This window comes from Protopterus annectens, chromosome 9.part0 (genome assembly GCF_019279795.1).
Source record: "Protopterus annectens isolate FY-2018-M chromosome 9.part0, PAN1.0, whole genome shotgun sequence".
In the NCBI taxonomy this organism is placed as follows: Eukaryota; Metazoa; Chordata; order Ceratodontiformes; family Protopteridae; genus Protopterus; species Protopterus annectens.
This window is the reverse complement of record NC_056743.1, coordinates 1,414,398,887-1,414,419,563: the sequence shown is the minus strand read 5'-3', so window position 1 is coordinate 1,414,419,563 and position 20,677 is coordinate 1,414,398,887. Positions and strand designations below refer to the sequence as shown.

Here is a 20,677-nt window from a genome sequence, read left to right as displayed (position 1 = left end):
ACAGGTCATAAGAACGACCCTCACTTCTTCGACACAACATCATCGACCGTTCATAATATCGACAGGTCAGGTATGCGATCCTCCCCCTTGCAGGACCCATGTTAGCACTTGTTTCTGTGTTGACGCGAGTAGGGTGTTACGTGACTCAGTACAATTTACCTTAACACAGAAACAAGTGCTAACATGGGTCCTGCAAGGGGGAAGATCGCATACCTGACCTGTCGATATTATGAACGGTCGATGATGTCGTGTCGAAGAAGTGAGTGTCGTTCTTATGACCTGTCGACGAACTCATATAGATCCATATATATATATATATATATATATATATATATATATATATATATATATATATATATTAAAAACAGAAGTAAATAGAAACGGAGCAATAGCAGGCAAAACACTAATGTATTAATATTCTTAAAAATTTAATAAGCACGAACACAAACAAGGGATAAGTGCTTTCGCTAATCAAGCTTCTTCAGATCCATAAATTCTATAGTTCATGACTCAAAGCATTTAAATATAAATTCAAAATTTCTAAGACCAATCATATTCAAGAATCAATTAACATTTTAAAGACACATACCTCGACTCATTTAAAACCAAATTCACTGCTTTCGTATAAAGCTACATATGTATATACAAAAAGTATATATAAAAAATACATACAAATCTCTGTGTATGAGAAAATCTATGTGTCTATTTTAAAAGGACATAAAACAAGTATATAGTCATAAGATAAATATATGATACAATATAAAAATAAACTCATATAAGCAATGTATCTTTAAAGAAGAAAAAACATTTCATCTAAATGTGCCAATCAATGTGCTTATTTGATATGTCGGCGCTTTCTGAGCCTAGGTTTAATTGAGGCCCTCTCATTGAGCCCATGTCCCTTATCAGCCCTCAATCGGATAATCCAGTCATTCTCCCTGTCCTCAGTGTGATTCCTGATGTCACCACCTCGCAAACTGGGTATTATAACCTCTAGGGCTCTAAATAAAAACTGATGGCTGGCATCATACTGCGTTACATGTTTAGCAACAGCATTATGCTCTGAATGCTTCTTTATATGATATAGATGATCACAAATTCTTTCTTTGAAAGCTCTATTAGTTTTTCCAACATAAAAGGAGGTGCAGACCTGACAGACTGCTAGATAAACAAGATGTACCGTCGTACAATCAGCTCTAGCTGTTAGGGTAAACTCTTTTCTTAAGTCAGGATGAAGGAAGTGTCTATTAATATCTATGTGTGAGCAGTAATTACAATGTCCACATGGTCTAGTCGACTCATCATTACAGACCACTTCATAGCCTCTAGGATAACATAGAAACCTCTTCAAATTCCTTTTATTCCTATATAGGAAGCATGGTCGTTCGCCGACTATTCTCTTGATGTTATCATCTACCTGTAAAATAGACCAGTTCTTACTAATAATGTCTCTAAGTTCCTGATTGTCACTTGTGTAAAAGACTGGAATTCTAACAGAATTATTAGTAGAATGTCTCTCTGAATAATTACTAAGTGGTGCAGGCCCAAAATAGGGTGCTGCAATGCCATCACGTGATTCAATCACTGTCTCAAAAAGTTTATTTATTTCTGAAATTTTATATCCTCTATCTGAAAACCTTGAACTTAAATTGTCAAGCTCATCTATAAAGCCTCCATCTAGGGGGTTCAACCTGAATGCCCTCATGCCTTGACCTCTCACAATGTTCTTAAACACAAAAGTGGGATGCATACTAGATCTCATTAAAAGTGTATTAAAATGGCATGGTTTACGATAAACTCCAGTATTAAATGACCCACTCAGTAACCTTTCTATATAGATGTCCAAAAAATCTATCCTCTGCTTGGAACTATTAATGGTAAATTTCAAAAATTCTGTTAGACCATTCATTTTATTATGTAAGGAAACTAATTCATTCTCACTTCCTTTCCATAAAACAAAAAGATCGTCGACAAAACGTTGATAAAAAATCACATGTTCTTTAAACTCTTCTATCAAAAAAAGGGAGTTTACTTCCCACTGTGCCAAAAACATGTTAGCATAGCTATTGGCACAGGGGGTACCCATGGCCACACCGTCTTGTTGTCTAAATACACTCTCCTGAAACATAAATAGATTGTTCTCTAAAACTAACTCTAAGAAATATGCAATCAATTCTATTTGGGCATTCAGATATGTACTATGCTCCTGCAAATAAACCAGTACATATTGTACACCCAGATCATTCGGTATCACAGTAAATAGGGACTGAACGTCAAAAGTTACCAGAGTTAAATCATCGGTGTATATAACATTATTTAAACACCCATAAAGATCTATCAAAAAGTGTTTGGAGTCTCTTAAAACATATGTATTCATGTTCAAAATTGGTCTTAAATGTTTTTCCACATATACTGATAGATGTTCTGTGACCCATCCGCTGCCTGCTACTATTGGCCTCATGGATGGATCAAATATATTTTTGTGAATCTTAGGTAGGCCTTGTATTTGTGGAATACGTGGGTCCTTGATAACTAGGTAGGTGCTTCAAACTTTTCTTCGTCTAAGGATAAGACATATCTAGAAATATTACAGATCATTGACTCATTCCCCTCCCTCACATCTTCTTGATGGTCTGATGTGGTGCATACTTGTCTGAGTATTTTCTTTTCTGCCTGCCACGGCTCATGGACCGTGTTCTCCTCAAACCCTTGTCTGTATGAATGGGTAGGGGAAAAGGAATTACTCCATCTGTAGGATTTGAATTCACCGCTGGCTCATTTAAATCTAGCCTTAGACGAAGAAAAGTTATTGAGTAGAGGACTAAATTTCATTCCTAATTGTTCTAGTAATCTTACAGATACAATTATGGACCCTAAAATCTTTTGTAGGAATGTCATGCTTAAATACATTCATGGTAAGCAGGATTTAGATGCAGTGAATGCGCAAACAGAACAGCACTTCCATTTTAAAAAATTGAGTAGTTACGTTCCCATAAATCATCCCTTGGTTGATGCTTATTTGAAATTGACTGAGGAGGAGTTATATAAGTACTATGATGAGAGACCAAAGAATAGGAAGTTTAGGAGACGTAATATACAGGACAATTTGAGTAAAAGGGAGAGAGAGTGTTTGAAGCACCTACAAAATGAGAATTCTATAACTATTCGACCAGCAGACAAAGGAGGTAGGATCGTAATTATGGATACTCTGAAATATATTGAATCTATGGAGAAACTCCTAGGTGATAAATATTATAGAAAAGTTACCAGAGAACATGTGGTTGATATAGTGAAGCATGTCACTGAAACATTATGTGATATTTATAGCAGTGGACTCATCACCAAAGATGTATTTGAATATTTAGTTATCAAGGACCCACTTATTCCACAAATACAAGGCCTACCTAAGATTCACAAAAATATATTTGATCCACCCATGAGGCCAATAGTAGCAGGCAGCGGATGGGTTACAGAACATCTATCAGTATATGTGGAAAAACATTTAAGACCAATTTTGAACATGAATACATATGTTTTAAGAGACTCCAAACACTTTTTGATAGATCTTTATGGGTGTTTAAACAATGTTATATACACCGATGATTTAACTCTGGTAACTTTTGACGTTCAGTCCCTATTTACTGTGATACCAAATGATCTGGGTGTACAATATGTACTGGTTTATTTGCAGGAGCATAGTACATATCTGAATGCCCAAATAGAATTGATTGCATATTTCTTAGAGTTAGTTTTAGAGAACAATCTATTTATGTTTCAGGAGAGTGTATTTAGACAACAAGACGGTGTGGCCATGGGTACCCCCTGTGCCAATAGCTATGCTAACATGTTTTGGCACAGTGGAAGTAAACTCCTTTTTGATAGAAGAGTTTAAAGAACATGTGATTTTTTATCAATGTTTTGTCGACGATCTTTTTGTTTTATGGAAAGGAAGTGAGAATGAATTAGTTTTCTTACATAATAAAATGAATGGTCTAACAGAATTTTTGAAATTTACCATTAATAGTTCCAAGCAGAGGATAGATTTTTTGGACATCTATATAGAAAGGTTACTGAGTGGGTCATTTAATACTGGAGTTTATCGTAAATCATGCCATTTTAATACACTTTTAATGAGATCTAGTATGCATCCCACTTTTGTGTTTAAGAACATTGTGAGAGGTCAAGGCATGAGGGCATCCAGGTTGAACCCCCTAGATGGAGGCTTTATAGATGAGCTTGACGATTTAAGATCAAGGTTTTCAGATAGAGGATATAAAATTTCAGAAATAAATAAACTTTTTGAGACAGTGATTGAATCATGTGATGGCATTGCAGCACCCTATTTTGGGCCTGCACTACTTAGTAATTATTCAGAGAGACACTCTACTATTAATTCTGTTAGAATTCCAGTCTTTTACACAAGTGTCAATCAGGAACTTAGAGACATTATTAGTAAGAACTGGTCTATTTTACAGATAGATGATAACATCAAGAGAATAGTCGGCGAACGACCATGCTTCCTATATAGGAATAAAAGGAATTTGAAGAGATTTCTATGTTATCCTTGAGGCTATGAAGTGGTCTGTAATGATGAGTCGACTAGACCATGTGGACATTGTAATTACTGCTCACACATAGATATTAATAGACACTTCCTTCATCCTGACTTAAGAAAAGAGTTTACTCTAACAGCTAGAGCTGATTGTACGATGGTACATCTTGTTTTTCTAGCAGTCTGTCAGGTCTGCACCTCCTTTTATGTTGGAAAAACTAATAGAACTTTCAAAGAAAGAATTTGTGAACATCTATATCATATAAAGAAGCATTCAGAGCATAATGCTCTTGCTAAACATGTAACGCAGTATGATGCCAGCCATCAGTTTTTATTTAGAGCCCTAGAGGTTATAATACCCAGTTTGCGAGGTGGTGACATCAGGAATCACACTGAGGACAGGGAGAATGACTGGATTATCCGATTGAGGGCTGATAAGGGACATGGGCTCAATGAGAGGGCCTCAATTAAACCTAGGCTCAGAAAGCACCGACATATCACATAAGCACATTGATTAGGCACATTTAGATGAAATGTTTTTTCTTCTTTATAGATACATTGCTTATATGAGTTTATTTTTATATTGTATCATATATTTATCTTATGACTATATACTTGTTTTATGTCCTTTTAAAATAGACACATAGATTTTCTCATACACAGAGATTTGTATGTATTTTTTATGTATTTTTTATATATACGTTTTGTATATACATATGTAGCTATATACGAAAGCAGTGAATTTGGTTTTAAATAAGTCGAGGTATGTGTCTTTAAAATGTTAATTGATTCTTGAATATGATTGGTCTTAGACATTTTGAATTTATATTTAAATGCTTTGAGTCATGAACTATAGAATTTATGGATCTGAAGAAGCTTGATTAGCGAAAGCGCTTATCCCTTGTTTGTGTTCATGCTTATTAAATTTTTAAGAATATTAATACATTAGTGTTTTGCCTGCTATTGCTCCGTTTCTATTTACCTCTGCTTTTAATCTACAATCTTATTACTAGCAACGGACCATTTACTGGTATGGTTTGCGGTTTCCTTTTGGAACTTTTTAATTATATATATATATATATATATATATATATATATATATATATATATGTTTAGAAAAAATACTTTCTTAAAAATAAATATATTCATTATATCAAAAAGGTATAGGCCACGGTGGTACAGCGGTTAGCATTGTCGCCTTACAGCAAGAGGTTCTCCACTTCGATTTTCGGATGGAGCGCCTTCTGTGTAGAGTCTGTATGTCCTCCCCGTGGTCTAGTGATGTAAATGACATGCAGGTAAGTGCGTGCGTGAATGGGTGTGCCTTCCTTGAAGGTTGGGCATTGGGCTGGCAACTCGGCACCATAAAAAATCCACTGCCAATCATTAGCGGACCGGACTTCTGCTGTGGCGACCCCTAACCGGGAGAAGCTGAAAGACATAACTATTATATCAAAAAGGTATCAAATAGTGGATATCTTCAACATTGCATCTATAACTCATAATTTAAATCCCACAATAAAATACAAGCAAATACATTGTCATATTAAAATCCTAAAAATATATATTTATCTAAAAACTATCTAAAAAAGTATATAATAATCTAAAAATTATCTAAAAAAATTATCTAAAAAAGTTTTAAACCAAGAATAAGTGGGTGTTACAGTTTTGCTGACCTTAATTTCAACACTGGCTTAAGGGAAACTGAATCATTAAGCCCTGGAAACTTTGTAGCTTCCAATGTCAATTGCCAAAAAAGTTCTTTGTATTCAAGTCGGGCTTGGACCACCCCTAATGTCCTTAAGTATTACTTCCAGGACAAAAAAGAAAAATTTGGCTTTTTAGCTTTGTTGTGTGCATCTATATAGAGCATTATTTTTACATTTATTCCTAATGTCATAGTTATGCTCATACATTCTACTTTTTAACTTTCTCTCTGATTTCCCTACATAGAATTCATCACATTTATTACAATTTACTAAATGTACTATGCCACTTGTTTCGCAATTTGCAAAACATTTACTATTAACCTATCCCTACTCGTAAGGTACACTGTATCTATTTTTTTTAACCATGTACATTGAGAGCAGCGTCCACATTTAGAGGTACCCACTTAATCTTTTTGTGTGTTATAAAATCATTTTTATTTTCCAAGATATTTTTAATACTTCTACCTTTACGATAGGTGCATTTAAATGATTTGTTAAAAATAATCCCCAGGTCCGATGTGGCACTAAACCTAGCCCATTCTTTCTCCAATATTACTCTAATTGTGTTTGAATCACCATTAAAATCTGTTACAAAATTACTAACCAATTCTCCATTTACCTTGTTTGACAAGTCTTGCTCATTTTCTTCCCTTATGGGAATACCCTCGCCTAAAATAGGCTTAAATTTCCTTTTCATTCTTATTTCTTCTTCCACTTTCTTAATCAAATCCACTGGGTAGCCCCTTTCATAAATCATGTCAAATAATTTCTTACATTCATTCTCAAAATCAATGTCCTTTGATGTCATCCTACTCCCCCTTACATATTGTCCTTTTATTATTCCTTTTTTCTGATAGAAGGGGTGTGCACTATCAAAGGCTAAATAAGAATTTGAGAATGTCTCTTTTCTATATACTTTGGAACTAAAGCTACCTTCCTGCTTCAAAATAGAAATGTCTAAATATTCAAGCTTGTTTCTATCAATTTTGTATGTAAATTTTATTGACATATATATTTGACAAATTCTGAGAATCTTTCTTCCGTGTCAATCCATAAAAAACACATATCGTCCCGGTATCTTTTATACAATTTCCAACAATTAACATACCAGGGCCCTGAAATGAATTTCTCTTCCCAAAATGAAAGAATAATATTAGCATACATGGGGCACATCTAGCCCCCATTGCCACACATTGTTGTTGCTAAAACAATTTGCCTTCATAATGGATGAAATTACTTTTTAACACCATTTCCATTAGAGTTAGAATCAGATAAAATCCTTATTGCTAAATTTGCCATACTTCACTAAGGCTTTTTCAAACCATTTCATCCCTTCTGTATGTGAGATAGAAGTAAATAGATCTACTATATCTATTGTGATAAAAATCATGTTGTCCTCATACATACTTCCTTTAACATTCCTAGTACATCAGTGCTACTCAGGTTGGAGGTAGCTGCTAGCTGCTGCCTGGAGGATAAAGAGGGAAGGGGACTGAACATCATGTCATGTATGCATTATCCACTCTTACTGCTGCATCCATAGGAACTCCACATTCCATAGGAGGCTAAGGGAAGGGGGACTGTAAGCCAAAAAACCCAAGAAGTTATAAAAGGGTATGAATTCTCTAATACTGTAATTGCATCCCCAGAGAGGATACCCCCCAGGAATAATCAGTCAGAAGGACAGCTATCCTGGGAGAACAAGCATTCTTCTTATCAAAATAGCAGGGAAAAGGTCAGGAAGAAAGGGAAGAATCTCTTTCTACTTGTAACCAAACATGGTATGCAGATAGGGAGAGAGCTTTCAAGTCCTAAATCCAGCTATATGCAGGACAGATAATTTAGCAACGAATGACCCCAATGGGGCCAAATGAACTTGTGAGTACAGAGGCAGAGCCAAATGCAAGAGACAAGTACCCTCAGACTCATCCCCATCATAGGGTGTTAGTCTAAACAGGAATTAAGGATTGGCAATCATAGAGGAGTAATGCCTAAAGAAAAATAACAGACATTTTTGATTCAGAAAATTCATGCTAATACAAAATGTTTATCCATGTACCCTCCAAGTCTGCAAGAAGAACATTGGAAAAAGGTTCTGATATTCTAACGTCTGTCCACTGATAAATGGTAGCCAGAAATGTTGTTCTAAAGGTTACCGGTTCCAAGGAACACCTCAGACTTGAAGGGATTCTCTCACATTCAACCTCTTTGGATCCAAAGGTGCCAGATCCCAGGATCATCTCAGATCTGAAGGAATGTGCACAAATTCAACCCTGTCAGATCCGAAGGTGATGGATCTGAGAAAAAAAACTCAACAAGTTGTCAGACTCTAGGAACACCTTGGATCCTAAAGAATGACCACAAGTGCAAAATTTTCAGATCTGAAGGTGTTGTATCCATGGAAATTTTTAGCATGTTATCAGATCCAAAGAACACCTCAGATGCAAAAGAATGTCTGAGGGATCCATCCCCAGGAACTGAAAAGAGAGTTATTCAGTGGATAAGACTCAAGGAAGGAGACAGACTAAGCTCCGAAGAGAAGAATCCAGACACTTCTGATCCAAAGGGGGTTTCAGAGCACAACTGCAAACTCCTTGAAACATGTATTTACAGTAGCAGTGCGGTCAGTCAGATCCAAGGAGTAGGATCCAATGACTGAATGCAGACTTGAGGAAGGAGCTATGATGGGCTGAATCTATCTGACTCATGAAAGACCTGGGGTCTGAGAGATGCCCTTAGAACTTCAGGTCTGAGCCCATGGATCTGAGTTCCTGACTGATTATTAGAGTTTCTTTTGGATGGGGGGTTGATCCCCAAAGAAAACACGCCAAAACTACTCCAAAGGCAGGTGCACAGATCAATATCTCTTCCTCTTTCTTTTCCTCTTGCCTTTTTTTTTTTTTAAAGAAGCAGTGTTCCTCCACAGTGTCTCTGTCATCTGAAAAGAGAAAAAAAAGTTTTTCCATTTACATGCTTAAACCGGCCTGCACTCACAGTGAGCTACAGAATTTTTTTTTTCACTTAGCTACTGCAGACAGGAATGCTAATGTCAGGGTCTACACACTCTGAAGAACACAAACAGACGTGCCCACAGCAAAACATCCATGGCAGATCAAGAAACTGTCTTTAGGGAGGCACAGCAAGATCACAGGAAGAGAAAGTAAGAGGCAGGAAAACTGACCAAACACACAGTCATGCAAAGAAGGAGCCCAGGAAAACGTCTGCCCAGCATGCCATACAAAGCAACGGTCATAGACAGAGCCACCAGAGAAAAAACAAGCCCTGGAAGGCCATCACCACAACCGCTCTGAAAGTGAGGAACTCTTTTTCCTTTCTTTTCCTGTTTTTTTACTTGATACAGAAAAGTAAGGCAAGGCAGCAAGCTACAGTAGTTACACTCTATGCAGAAATAACCAAAAAAGTCAGTCTCTCAGACAAAGGGAGAAAAGACTGAAGCTGTAAGAAGAAAGCCATAGAAAGGGCCAATCTACAACAAGGTTCATAGGTTCATACTAGGCTATCTGCCCTGAGGCAATTATAAGCCTAGCCCGATTCTGTATGGCTTACGCCACCCCTTGATTTGAGTATACTGTGCCCTTTTTAAGGTTTAGTTTACTGTGCCTCTGTCTAATAGTGACATGGGAGTAATCCCCTGGGACAAACCTACGATCCCCCAACCACCTATCGAGATTCTTCTTGAAGAGATTCAGTGAGGTGCTCTGCCTCACATGAACTGGAATTCTATTCCAGAGCGAAGGGAGCCTCTGGGTTATGAACATGTCCCTCCAGCAAGTTCTATTTATTTCTGTGCTGAGGTTCAAGTCCCTCTAGCATGTGGCTCTAAGGGATTTAGATTTACTGAGGTGGAGCATGTCCATTAATTCTGGATTTGACATAGCTTTGTATGTCAGGCATAGATCGCCTCGAAGTAGGCGGTATGCAACTGAGTAGAGCTGGAGTTTTTTTAACCGAGCAGCATATGGCATCTGTTTGAGACCCTTGATCCTCTTGGTGAGATACTTTTGGGGTCTTTCTAATTGCTGCAGGTGGTGGGTAAGGTACATCCCAAAAGGGGCATTGTATTCTATGATGGGCCTGATGAGTGATGAATAAAAGGGCACGATTACCTCTCTTGATCTAGATGTGAAACCCTTCATGATGAGGTAGGCTATGTAGAAGGTCTTTCTAACCACTTTGGCAATGTGGTTTTCAAAGAAGAGATTGCTATCAACTTGGGTCCCCAGGTCCCTAATAACTTTCTCTGTACTTAATGGGTTTCCACCTATGTGGTAATTTGTGGGCACATTGTTTTTGCCAAAGGGTATGACTATACATTTTTTGGCATTTAGCTTTAAACCATGGCGCTGGCACCAGTTATTTGTCTCTGTGAGACCTTTTTAAAGGATGTTTGTGTCAGCTGGAGAGTTGATTATGGCGCCCAGTTTGCAGTCGTCTGCGAACTTGGTGAGCCATAGTCCTCCCAACGTTTGCCTGTACCGCGGAAAAGTATACACCGAACAAGAGTGGTCCCAGGACAGAACCCTGTGGGACGCCACTTGTGACCGGTTTCAAGTCTGACATGGATCCAGCAACTCTCACTCTGTGTGTTCTGTCTTTGAGCCAGTTTGCGACCCATCTTGTGACATAGGGGTTTATATTTAAGCTGGATAGCTTATCTATGATGGCCGAGGGGGGTATTGTGTCAAATGCCTTTGCAAGGTCCAGATAGGCTGTGTGGACTACCTTCCCTTCATCTATGGCTTTGGTGACTGTTTCGAAGAAGTCAACCAGGTTCAAAAGGCAGGATCTGCCCTTGACAAAGCCGAACTGGGTAGGATCTAGTGTCTGTAGGTCCCCAATGTCTTTGTTTATGAGCTCTATGATGATCCTCTCCATAGCCTTACAGACTAAGCTAGTCAGGCTTATGGGGCAATAGTTTCCAGGGTCCGTAGAGGCTCCACCTTTGTGGAGTGGGACCACTGTTGCTGTACGCCATTCTGTGGGCACATATCCTGTAGTGAGGCTGAGACTGTATAGCTGTTTTATTTGAGAGATTAGTTCCTCTTGGAGTTCATGTAGGACGCAACTTGGGATGCCATCTGGTCCCATGGAAGCAGTGTTTTTTGCTTTGGAGAGGGCAGCCTTCACCTGAGCATCAGAGATGTTTGGGAGGCAGCCCTCTGCTGGGATAGATACTTGCTCTTTTGGGGGGGTGGAGAAGTTTGCACTGAACCTGTCTGCCAGGATATTGGCGATGTCTGTGGGTTCAGTGTATTTTTTGTCATTTAGAATCAACTCAGAACAAGTCTGGGAGTTGCATCCCAGGTTTCTAACATAACTGAAAAAAGCCTTATGATTGGTTTTGGTGTCCTGTGCAATTTTTCTCTCGAAGCTAGCCTTGGAGGATTTTATGAGGGATCGTAATTTTTTGCTAGTACTGATCAGAGATGCCTTCCCTATTAGGGATTTTGCTCTATCATGTAGTAGCTTCCTCCTTCTGTTGTACAGTTTATTTATGGCAGGGGTCCACCAGACTGGACGCCTGCCTTTGGATGATTGGGTCTTGGTTTTGTTTGGGATAGCATGATCCATGCATTCCTGGAGATGTCCGTAGAATGCGTTTATATAGGATTCTGCAGTTTGGGCTGTAGTTTCCACTGGCCCTGGGGCCTTGAAGGATTCTACTTCAGTTTTGAGAAGTGAGAAGTTCGCTTTGAGAAGTTTTTCACTGTGGTTTTCTGGGCTGGGGTGGGGTCGGGATGTGGACATCCAGTGAAATTAATTTGTGGTCTGATCTTACCAATGAGGGATATACTTCTGGTGTGGAGCATAGAGTCCCCATGTTGGTAATGATCAGGTCTAGTATGTTGTCCCCTCTTGTGGGAGTGGTGACTAGTTGTTCCATAGCATTTGAGTTTATAATTTCCAGGAACCTTTGGGCTAAGGTGCTGGGGCTTGAGTAGTGCTCCCAGTCAATGTTTGGGTAGTTGAAGTCGCCCAATATAATGGTGTTCGGAGAGATCTTCATGTTCTCCAATGTTTTCAGGAAAGCCGAGTGGGATTCCTGACTTTGAGAGGGTGGTCTGTAGGATGCTATAAACTGAAAAGTAGTCTTGCCCACTGTTAGTTGCATATGGATGGTCTCCGATACTTCGTGCAATGCCACTAACCTGAAGGTGTGGATATCCTTGATAAATATGGAAACTCCCCCTCCTTTTGTGGTTCGGTCCAGGTTTTGGGGCCGAAAAGCATGATATGAGGTATAGCCTGATAGGGCTGGGGTGCTCTCTGGAGCCTTGAACCAGGTTTCTGTCACTGCACAGATATCGATGTTCTCCATACTGAGGAGAGCTTCGAGTGTGTGCATCTTGAGGTTAAGACTTCTGGCATTTAGCAGCATTACCCTTAATTTCTTGTTCCTTGTGCTGTCTATGGGGGAGGGTTTGACTTTTGAGCCTTGCCTAAAAAAGGCACTATGGGGGTGGCAAGAGCCTTTGCCAATATCCGAAAGCCCAGTGGTGACAGGTGCAAGCCATCCCTAGCGAAGCAATGTGGCTTGTCGAGCATGTCATCCCAGGCTGACAGACACTGGATCCCCTTTGAATGACACCAAAATTTTAGCCAATTGTTAAAATCGATCATTTTGTCTTTGTACTGTGGCATCATTCTAGGTGAGGGTAAGATGCTGCTCAAGATCAGGGTCAAAAACAAAGGACAGCATCAAAAACACAGAGACCATCTTACAACGAGAGATCACAACCACAAAAAACAGGGAGGAAGGGATCGTCAACAGAGATCAAAACTAGATGAAAAAGAAAGAAGACATAATAAAAATAAATTACCTACAGCTCGAGACTTAGGAATCTTCCATCTTACCTTTTCAGGCAGCAAATGAGATCTGATGAGTTAGGGAGGGTGTAGTTCATTATGGAAGAGGGAGGAGCTCAAGATTAGGATCCAAAGTCTTAGGAAAGAGCAGCCGAGCTGGATCATAGGATCGGATTTAAGACCCATCATTGTGGAAGAATGAAAAGGACAACATCAGATCTGGTATTTAAGGTAAAAAAAGGACTTTAAACTTATCAGGTCTCCACAGCTGCTTTATTCCTATCAATTCTTCTTCCAGCCACTCCTCCACTGCTACTCACTTTTTTGGGGTTCTTGGGCTGATGTCAAATGGTGGCCCTGGAACACCTAAGCTTTTAGGGAAGATATCAATCCACAGCTGCAGTTTACCCTGCAAATGAACAAAGAGAAAATGGTAAATAAATATTTTTTTCGAACAGATATCACATGCTGCAGTGAATTCGTTTTATAGACATTCATTCTTTTATTTATTTTTTGCTAAACTGGTAAGTGAATTGGTTTACCAGCCTTTTTCAGCTATGGCCCGGGCCTAAAGTGATAATTTCTAAATTATGTATCTGTATTGTTAGGTCTAAGAAATAATTCAAAAACTGCTAAAGGTAGATAATCACAAAGTGGACTGTGACTGGATTGTCAATTATATCCAGTTTCTTGTGTGCTCAAGAAGTGGATTCCAAGAAATTCACCTTGACAGCAAAGTTTGAGAGGTGAATTTCTTGTAATCCATTTAAATAACATATCACAAACAGAAGACATGACTGAAGACTCAATCATAAATTGATATATGCACAGCACAGTGGTGCAGCGGTAGCATTGTCACCTCACAGCAAGACGTTCTCCGGTTCAATTCTCGGCTGGAGTGCCTTCTGAGCAGAGTCTGCATGTCCTCCCTGCATTCATGTGGGCTTTCTCCAGGTACTCCGGTTTCCTCCCACATTACAAAGACATGCATCTGGAGCATTTCTCCCTGGGCCTCCACTGAAAATTGACTCCGTTCCAAGTCGGACTTTCCCGATAAACAAATGTTAAATAAATATATAATACTTGGGGAGTTTTAGCTACTCTGTTGTATTATGGTTTGAAAAGGGGTGACAATGCAAAATGTCTAATAGCTTTAGAAGAAGTTATAAACCATTTGCTGCCACACAAATTGCTTAAAGTAAATTGAACCTTTAACTATTAGCTTTAAAAGCTGTTAGATACTTTGCCGTTTCATATTTTTGTTTTTTGTTATTGTTTCTGTGGCAGTGTGAAGTGTATTACAGCTTTTAGTACTGTCAGTAGGTTTCACAAGCAGTTATGTGATGACTGCTATCTGTGTGACAGCATGAGGTGTAACAGTAGGTTCATACTTAACCACCTTGCTATAGCAAGCTTTTTATATCACGTTGTTTATGTACCAACCTTGTAACAAGTTTTTTTTTCTTGATTCTGAAGTACAATCATCAGGCTCCATGTATTACATTTATATTAAAAGGTCTGGCCAAGATATGTTGTTCTCCCAAATATCAGTCCAGAAATAAAACACACAAACATAATACATGATACACTAACTATAGTGAACTTTTTTATGTGTAAGCATGCAGTTTAAATACATGGGAGTTCACCTAATATCTCTAAATTAGTGACAGCTGCAGCAATCAGGTGTTCTCTTTTTTGTCTTTGTTGATTTCATATGTTCACTGGTAAGTTATTCCAAGTAGCAGATGCAACTTTTCTAAAAGTTATCCTCCTCAAAACTGGGATGAATGTTGGCTATCAATGTATAATTGAACCCTGGCCAGAAGACCTAACTGTATTGTGTGCTAATGGAAAACAATGTTCTAACTGCAGTAACTTGAACATGAAGGTTATTTAAAAGCAAGATGGCTCTGGCTGTGATAGGCAGCAGATGTCTTTCTCTTTCCATTGTTAAACAGTTACATTCTGTAAGTCAGAAAGAGAAATAAATCAAACTTTAATATATGTTGTCTGTAGTAAGTGTGTGCTGCCTAGGAAATGTAAGGCTAGGAGTGGTAGTGATACCAATTGCTTTTTATGGGTCTATATCGCGTGGTCAAAAGCTAATAATAGCAAACAACCTCAACTTCGAAAACTCCAGAACTCAAAGTTGCAATTGTGGGGGGCTCACCGCCCACACCCCCCACTAAATATATATACCACTCCGAGATTGCACTACAGTGAGGAAAGGGCAAATACCCCTCTCTACACTGTAGTGCAACCCCACAATAACAACTTCAAGTTCAGGTGTTTTCGAAGTTGTGGTTGTTTGCTATTATTAGCTTTCGACCATGTGATATAGACCCGCTTTTTACTACAAAGTTTATACTAGATCCTAGTAAGCTGTTTTGTCACTTTCTCAACAACTGCATCTGCATATAGTTTAAATGATGGAAATGTTAAACACTTTCTCCCATCAGTTCAGCAAAGTTTGGTTGTTAACATTTGTTGACTGATAGGTTGTCTTATTGAAGTAATGGATTTGCACATTTTTGGGTGGAAGTAGTAGTTTATGAATAGGCATGAACTAGAGTATCAAATGTATATTTATAAAGTTGACTTCAAGGGATGCACACAGTTTGTTGCACTGCTTAGCTCAGATCATAGCTGTCAACCTTCCATCTCCAAAATGAGGAACATTACCTCCCATAATGTGGAACAAATGGGCAAAATGTGGAAAACCTACTAACATCTAACTAACAACTTTAACTAGGAAGTGCACAGATGTTTAATTTGTGCTACTTTATACTGATAAAATGTTCTTCTGATTCATTAATATGATTCAGTACTACTTACACTGGATATCAGATAAAAAAAAATCCTAACAATAAATGAGTGACAGACCCTTTCACTGTGGAACTTTGAGGAACATGGGCTTTTTAAGACCCAAAATGAGGAACGTTCTTTATAATGAGGTACACTTGAGAGGTATGGCTCAGATCCCTGAGGCAGCACCCTTAAATTTTGATAAATGCCTCATAGTAAGAATAACAGTATAAAGGTATCACACAGTAAATGCCAAATAATAAGAAATGACAACATAAAGCAGAATATTTAAACCTTTTTTTTCACTACAAGGATAATTGTAGTGCTGCTGCCATGTCACACACAGATTTTTGCAGAAGTGGCAGTTATCCTGTGATATTTTTGTTGTCATTTCTTGCCTTTAGCAGCAACACAATTAGTACAAGCAACTGTACATATCCACTGAAACCAATGTTTCAGCCAACCGAGAGTCTTGCTTTATGATGAATATTCATAAGCAGCTACTCCCCCCTGCCCCCCAAAAATGTGCAGTGATGGAGAACAAACAGCAATAAAAGACGTCAAAACATGTCTCTCAACTGCCATGATAAACGGCCTAATAACGTGTTTACAATCTGACTGCTGTCTTTGCATATTCTTAAATTAATATAAACGTAAAATGGCTGTTCTGACAGTCTGCTTGCCTGCCCAATATTGTCTCTGCCATTATCATTATTGTTTTTCAAAGTCAGTAGGGTAGAATTATTGAATATAAAAACAACATTCATACAATAAAGTATTTTTTTTACTTAAAGCATTTATTGAAAACACTATTAACAGTACTTCAGAACTTAGTTAACATATGAAAAAATCCAGATTAGCACTGACATAGCTTCCACAAAATAATTCTAGACTCATACATCAAATTCATCTTGTTGCAATTCACTTACATAGTCTTATTCAACTGACATAAAAAGTAACCAATAAACTCACATTATTTGGTCTTAACTATGCCTGTATCTTACTAGGCCACCTTAGCCATTTAGAAACCATATGAGTCCTTGTTTTGGTTACTGATATAGAAGTTTCTAACTGTTGTATGTTGTCCATTATACTGTATAGGTCCTTTACTAATGGGGGTGATTCCTTCTTCCAAGACCTTGTAATTAGCTTCTTCCCAACCAACTTAAACAGATGTAGTAGCAACTGTTTTCTTACAGAAATCAAAAGAGAATCTATATATCCTACCAAAAACAGAGAGGGTGAAACCTCAATCTTATTCAGCCATAGTACATCACAAATTTTCTGCATCTCCAATTTCAAATTCTTCAGTGCTGGGCAGTCCAAAAATACATGAAGCCAGGAGCCAATGCTATCATCACAGCACCTTCAACACAGAGGAGACAACCCAGAGAACATCACTCACTGTTTCCAAGGTATATAGAAAAAAAATTAAACAAGCACTGTCAGAAAAAAAATCTTCTAGACTTTGTGGCATATTTATGGGACTTCGTGGCATATTTATGGATCTGAAGCAGTTTGCAATAAAGCATTTTTTTGAGCAGCACCTTAGCTCAACAACCTTTCTAGGGATACATAGGGAAATACAAACACACATTTGTCAATGATGATAGTGTTGCATTTGTGTATAAAGGAGTGATGACATAGTCATAGGGGTAAAAGATGACTTCAGAAACAACACATCGTGCATAACAGGTTTGCTGTAAAGGAAACAAAACCGAAATATTCTTCTTACAGGTACATTTGGTAGTTAAGTATTATCGCAACCAGATTTTGAGCAGGAGAAAATGCTATTTCCCAAGTGGTACTCCTGGCAATAAATGTAGTGAAAGTTTGTAATGATGACAAAATAACAGTCCTTACTACACTTCCACCTTTCTGTCTGACAGCTATAGATAGTTTTCATGTTATGTCTTGAGGGTAGTCGAGCAGACAATGATGGAACCGTGACTATTGTGATACCCTAATGACTTTTAGTCATTCATCCATGGTACCTGTTTGAAACCACATGTTTTGAACTGCTTGACATCAGTTAGACAGACTTTTACCTTTCTGTACAGAGAACTGCCTCGTCAGTTCCTAAAATTGCTGGTGAAATCTGTCAGCCTAAGTGTGGCTATCAAACATGCACAAGTATACTTGAACTCCGCCTTCCCTATTGTTTTGTTACCGTGTCACGTAAAAGCTGCATTTCTGGGCCAAACAATTGAGGCCATCAGTCTGCATAGGAATGACAAATGTTTTAGGTTCCAATTTATTATCCTTTATCAGTTTTATGTCACTGCAAACATTTTATTGCACCTACTAAGTTTATAACAGCAGTGTTTAAAAAGTGGTGTTCAGTTTGACGCTTTTTTCCTGTGACGTTTTTGCCTTGGTGTGGAATTGTTTAAGAAAGCAGGTGAGAAATGTCTCCTAACAACAGGACACCGTGGAAAAAAAATATATGACGCTGTGATGAACCATAAATAAAATCAGTTTGCCTAAAACATCTACAGAACATATCTTGAAATGGATTGTAGTTAAGACACACACATATAGTGATATCACCTGCTACAATTACAATTATCAGGTAGTGACTCTGGAATCTGGTTGCGATAATATGCAAGTACCGTACATTTGTATGACTAATTAATATGTCCTCCACATGTTGCTTTTTACTGGCCTTCTGAATCATCTTTGTAATCATGTAAGCTAAGTAAAATACCTGTGTTGTCTATATTCGGCTATTACTTGTTTCTATCAGCTACTAGACAAAGTACAGTTGTGTAAGCAAACTTACCATAACAGAAGATGCTTGAAAGGATAACTATTGCTGTAGCATAAAGCTATATGGAATGTATCCAGGTCCCGGACAGTATATAAAAGCTTTTGGGCATCTTCCATGTACACCTTACATCAGAGGAAGCACAAGGGCATGCTGATATAAAAAAAGACATACTGGTACTGAAAATAAGGGTTTTCTTGCCTCTCACCAAAATAGAGTGTGGTATGTTACCAACAGAACCAAAGGCCAAATTTGGATATTTATCTGGCAGGAGAAAGAGGGACAGAGACAAGGGGAATCACATCCTGGCTAAGAGATAGAAGAAGGAATGGGATCCTGTAGGGAGTGATAAAAGAATAACATGAAACAGTGAGGGTTGGTGGGTGGTACGAGGGCTGTAGTATTACAACATTGATCTATTCAAACATCTACTGTTATGGTAAGTTTACCTACACAGCTGTACTATATTCATCATTATAACACTGGTGCAGTAGCATAAAGCTAGATGGCATGACTGCCAAAGCCTAAATTTCAAGGAAGGAGAAAGGAGGATCAGAGTCCATGAGTCCCTGGGGAATAAACCTAGCAAATGCCACTCTGGCCCCAGAGAATGAATCAATTCATTTTGTAATGTTTAGGAAAGGTGCATACAGACCAAGTTGCTAACTCTAGAACAGGGTTAGAGTCAACTCCTTTCCAAAATGCCCTAGAAGTAACAAAAGCTGTGGTAGAGTGAGCTAAGACCTTCAGAGGGAGGGACCTCCTATGATGAGAATAACAAGCATGGATGGAATGGGATAACCATTTAGAAGTCATCTGTTTTGACACTGCTATTTTTTTTTCTTTACACTTAAGGAAATGAGTAACTGATTAGAAGCTCTAAAGTCCTTTGTCCTGTCAATATAGTATCTGCGCTACCTGTGGATATAACAGAGAATATACTGGTTGCTTTCAAGTTGTTTTTTTTTGTTTTCTGTACACGGTTCAGAAAAGAACACAGAAAGATGAATGATCTGCTTTAAAATAAATTCAGGGGCTACCTTAGGCATGAACAAAGGGTTTGTTCTTAAGGTTACCCTGTCCTTATGAAATATTAGAAAGGGTTGAATCACCATCAGAGCTTGCAACTCAGATAATCACCTAGCTAAATTCAAAGCAGTCAGTAAAACAGTTTTCCAAGTCAACAACTTCAAGTCAGTTAACAAGCTGGTTCAAAAGTAGAAGACTAAGTTCTTCTAAGACAATGTTGAGATTCCAAGGAGGAGCCATCTGTTTTCGAGGTGGACAGATGTGTAACACTCCTTTCAAAACTTGTTTTACCTGAAATAAAGAAGAAACAGGGATCTAAAGGCAGACTAGCAGAAATCACCAAAAGATGAACTTTAACAGATAAGTAAGAAAGGCCTGATTTGAGCAATTCACACAGATACTGGGGGCCTCTGCTATAGATGGGCCCTGATTCCTCTTCTGGCACCAACTAGAAAGTCTCTTCAATTTGGCTAAATTGAATTTTCTAGCAACAGGTTTTCTAGTCTCCTTTAATACCTGCTGCATGTTCTGAGAGTAAAGTGGTAGTAGATTATGCTACTAGATGCCCTCAGGTGGTTGCTCTGTCCTCCATCGAGGCAGAGAAGGTGGCAAATGCTTTGCTAGAGATTTTCAGCAGGGCAGGTTTCTCAAGAGAAATACTGACTGACAGAGGTGCCAATTTCATGACAGATCTACTGACTTGCCTGTGGGAGCGCTGTAGGGTGAAGCACATAAAGACAACCCACTACCACCCCCAAACAAATGGTCTTATACAGAGGTTAAACTCTATGCTAAAAACCATGCTACAGGCACTTGCAGACCAGTTTAGAAGGGAGTGGGACAAATATTTGCCCCATCTATTGTTTGCTTACAGACAGGTGCCCCAGGAATCCACAGGTTTTTTCACTCTTTGAGTTACTGTATGGGCATACGGTGACAGGACCTCTAGATCTGATTCGTAATGAGTGGGAGGGTGAGCTTGAATCA

The 20,677-nt window shown here is 38.4% G+C and overlaps 1 protein-coding gene across 1 annotated transcript in view; it reads right to left on the bottom strand.

Annotated features, from left to right (window-relative positions):
• Positions 1-20,677, bottom strand: part of LOC122810691 (myoferlin-like) — a 1,883,765-nt gene that overhangs the window by 525,967 nt on the left and 1,337,121 nt on the right. The window contains 1 exon segment of the mRNA XM_044082260.1: positions 13,410-13,498. Within this exon segment, the coding sequence (XP_043938195.1) occupies positions 13,410-13,498 (89 nt within the window).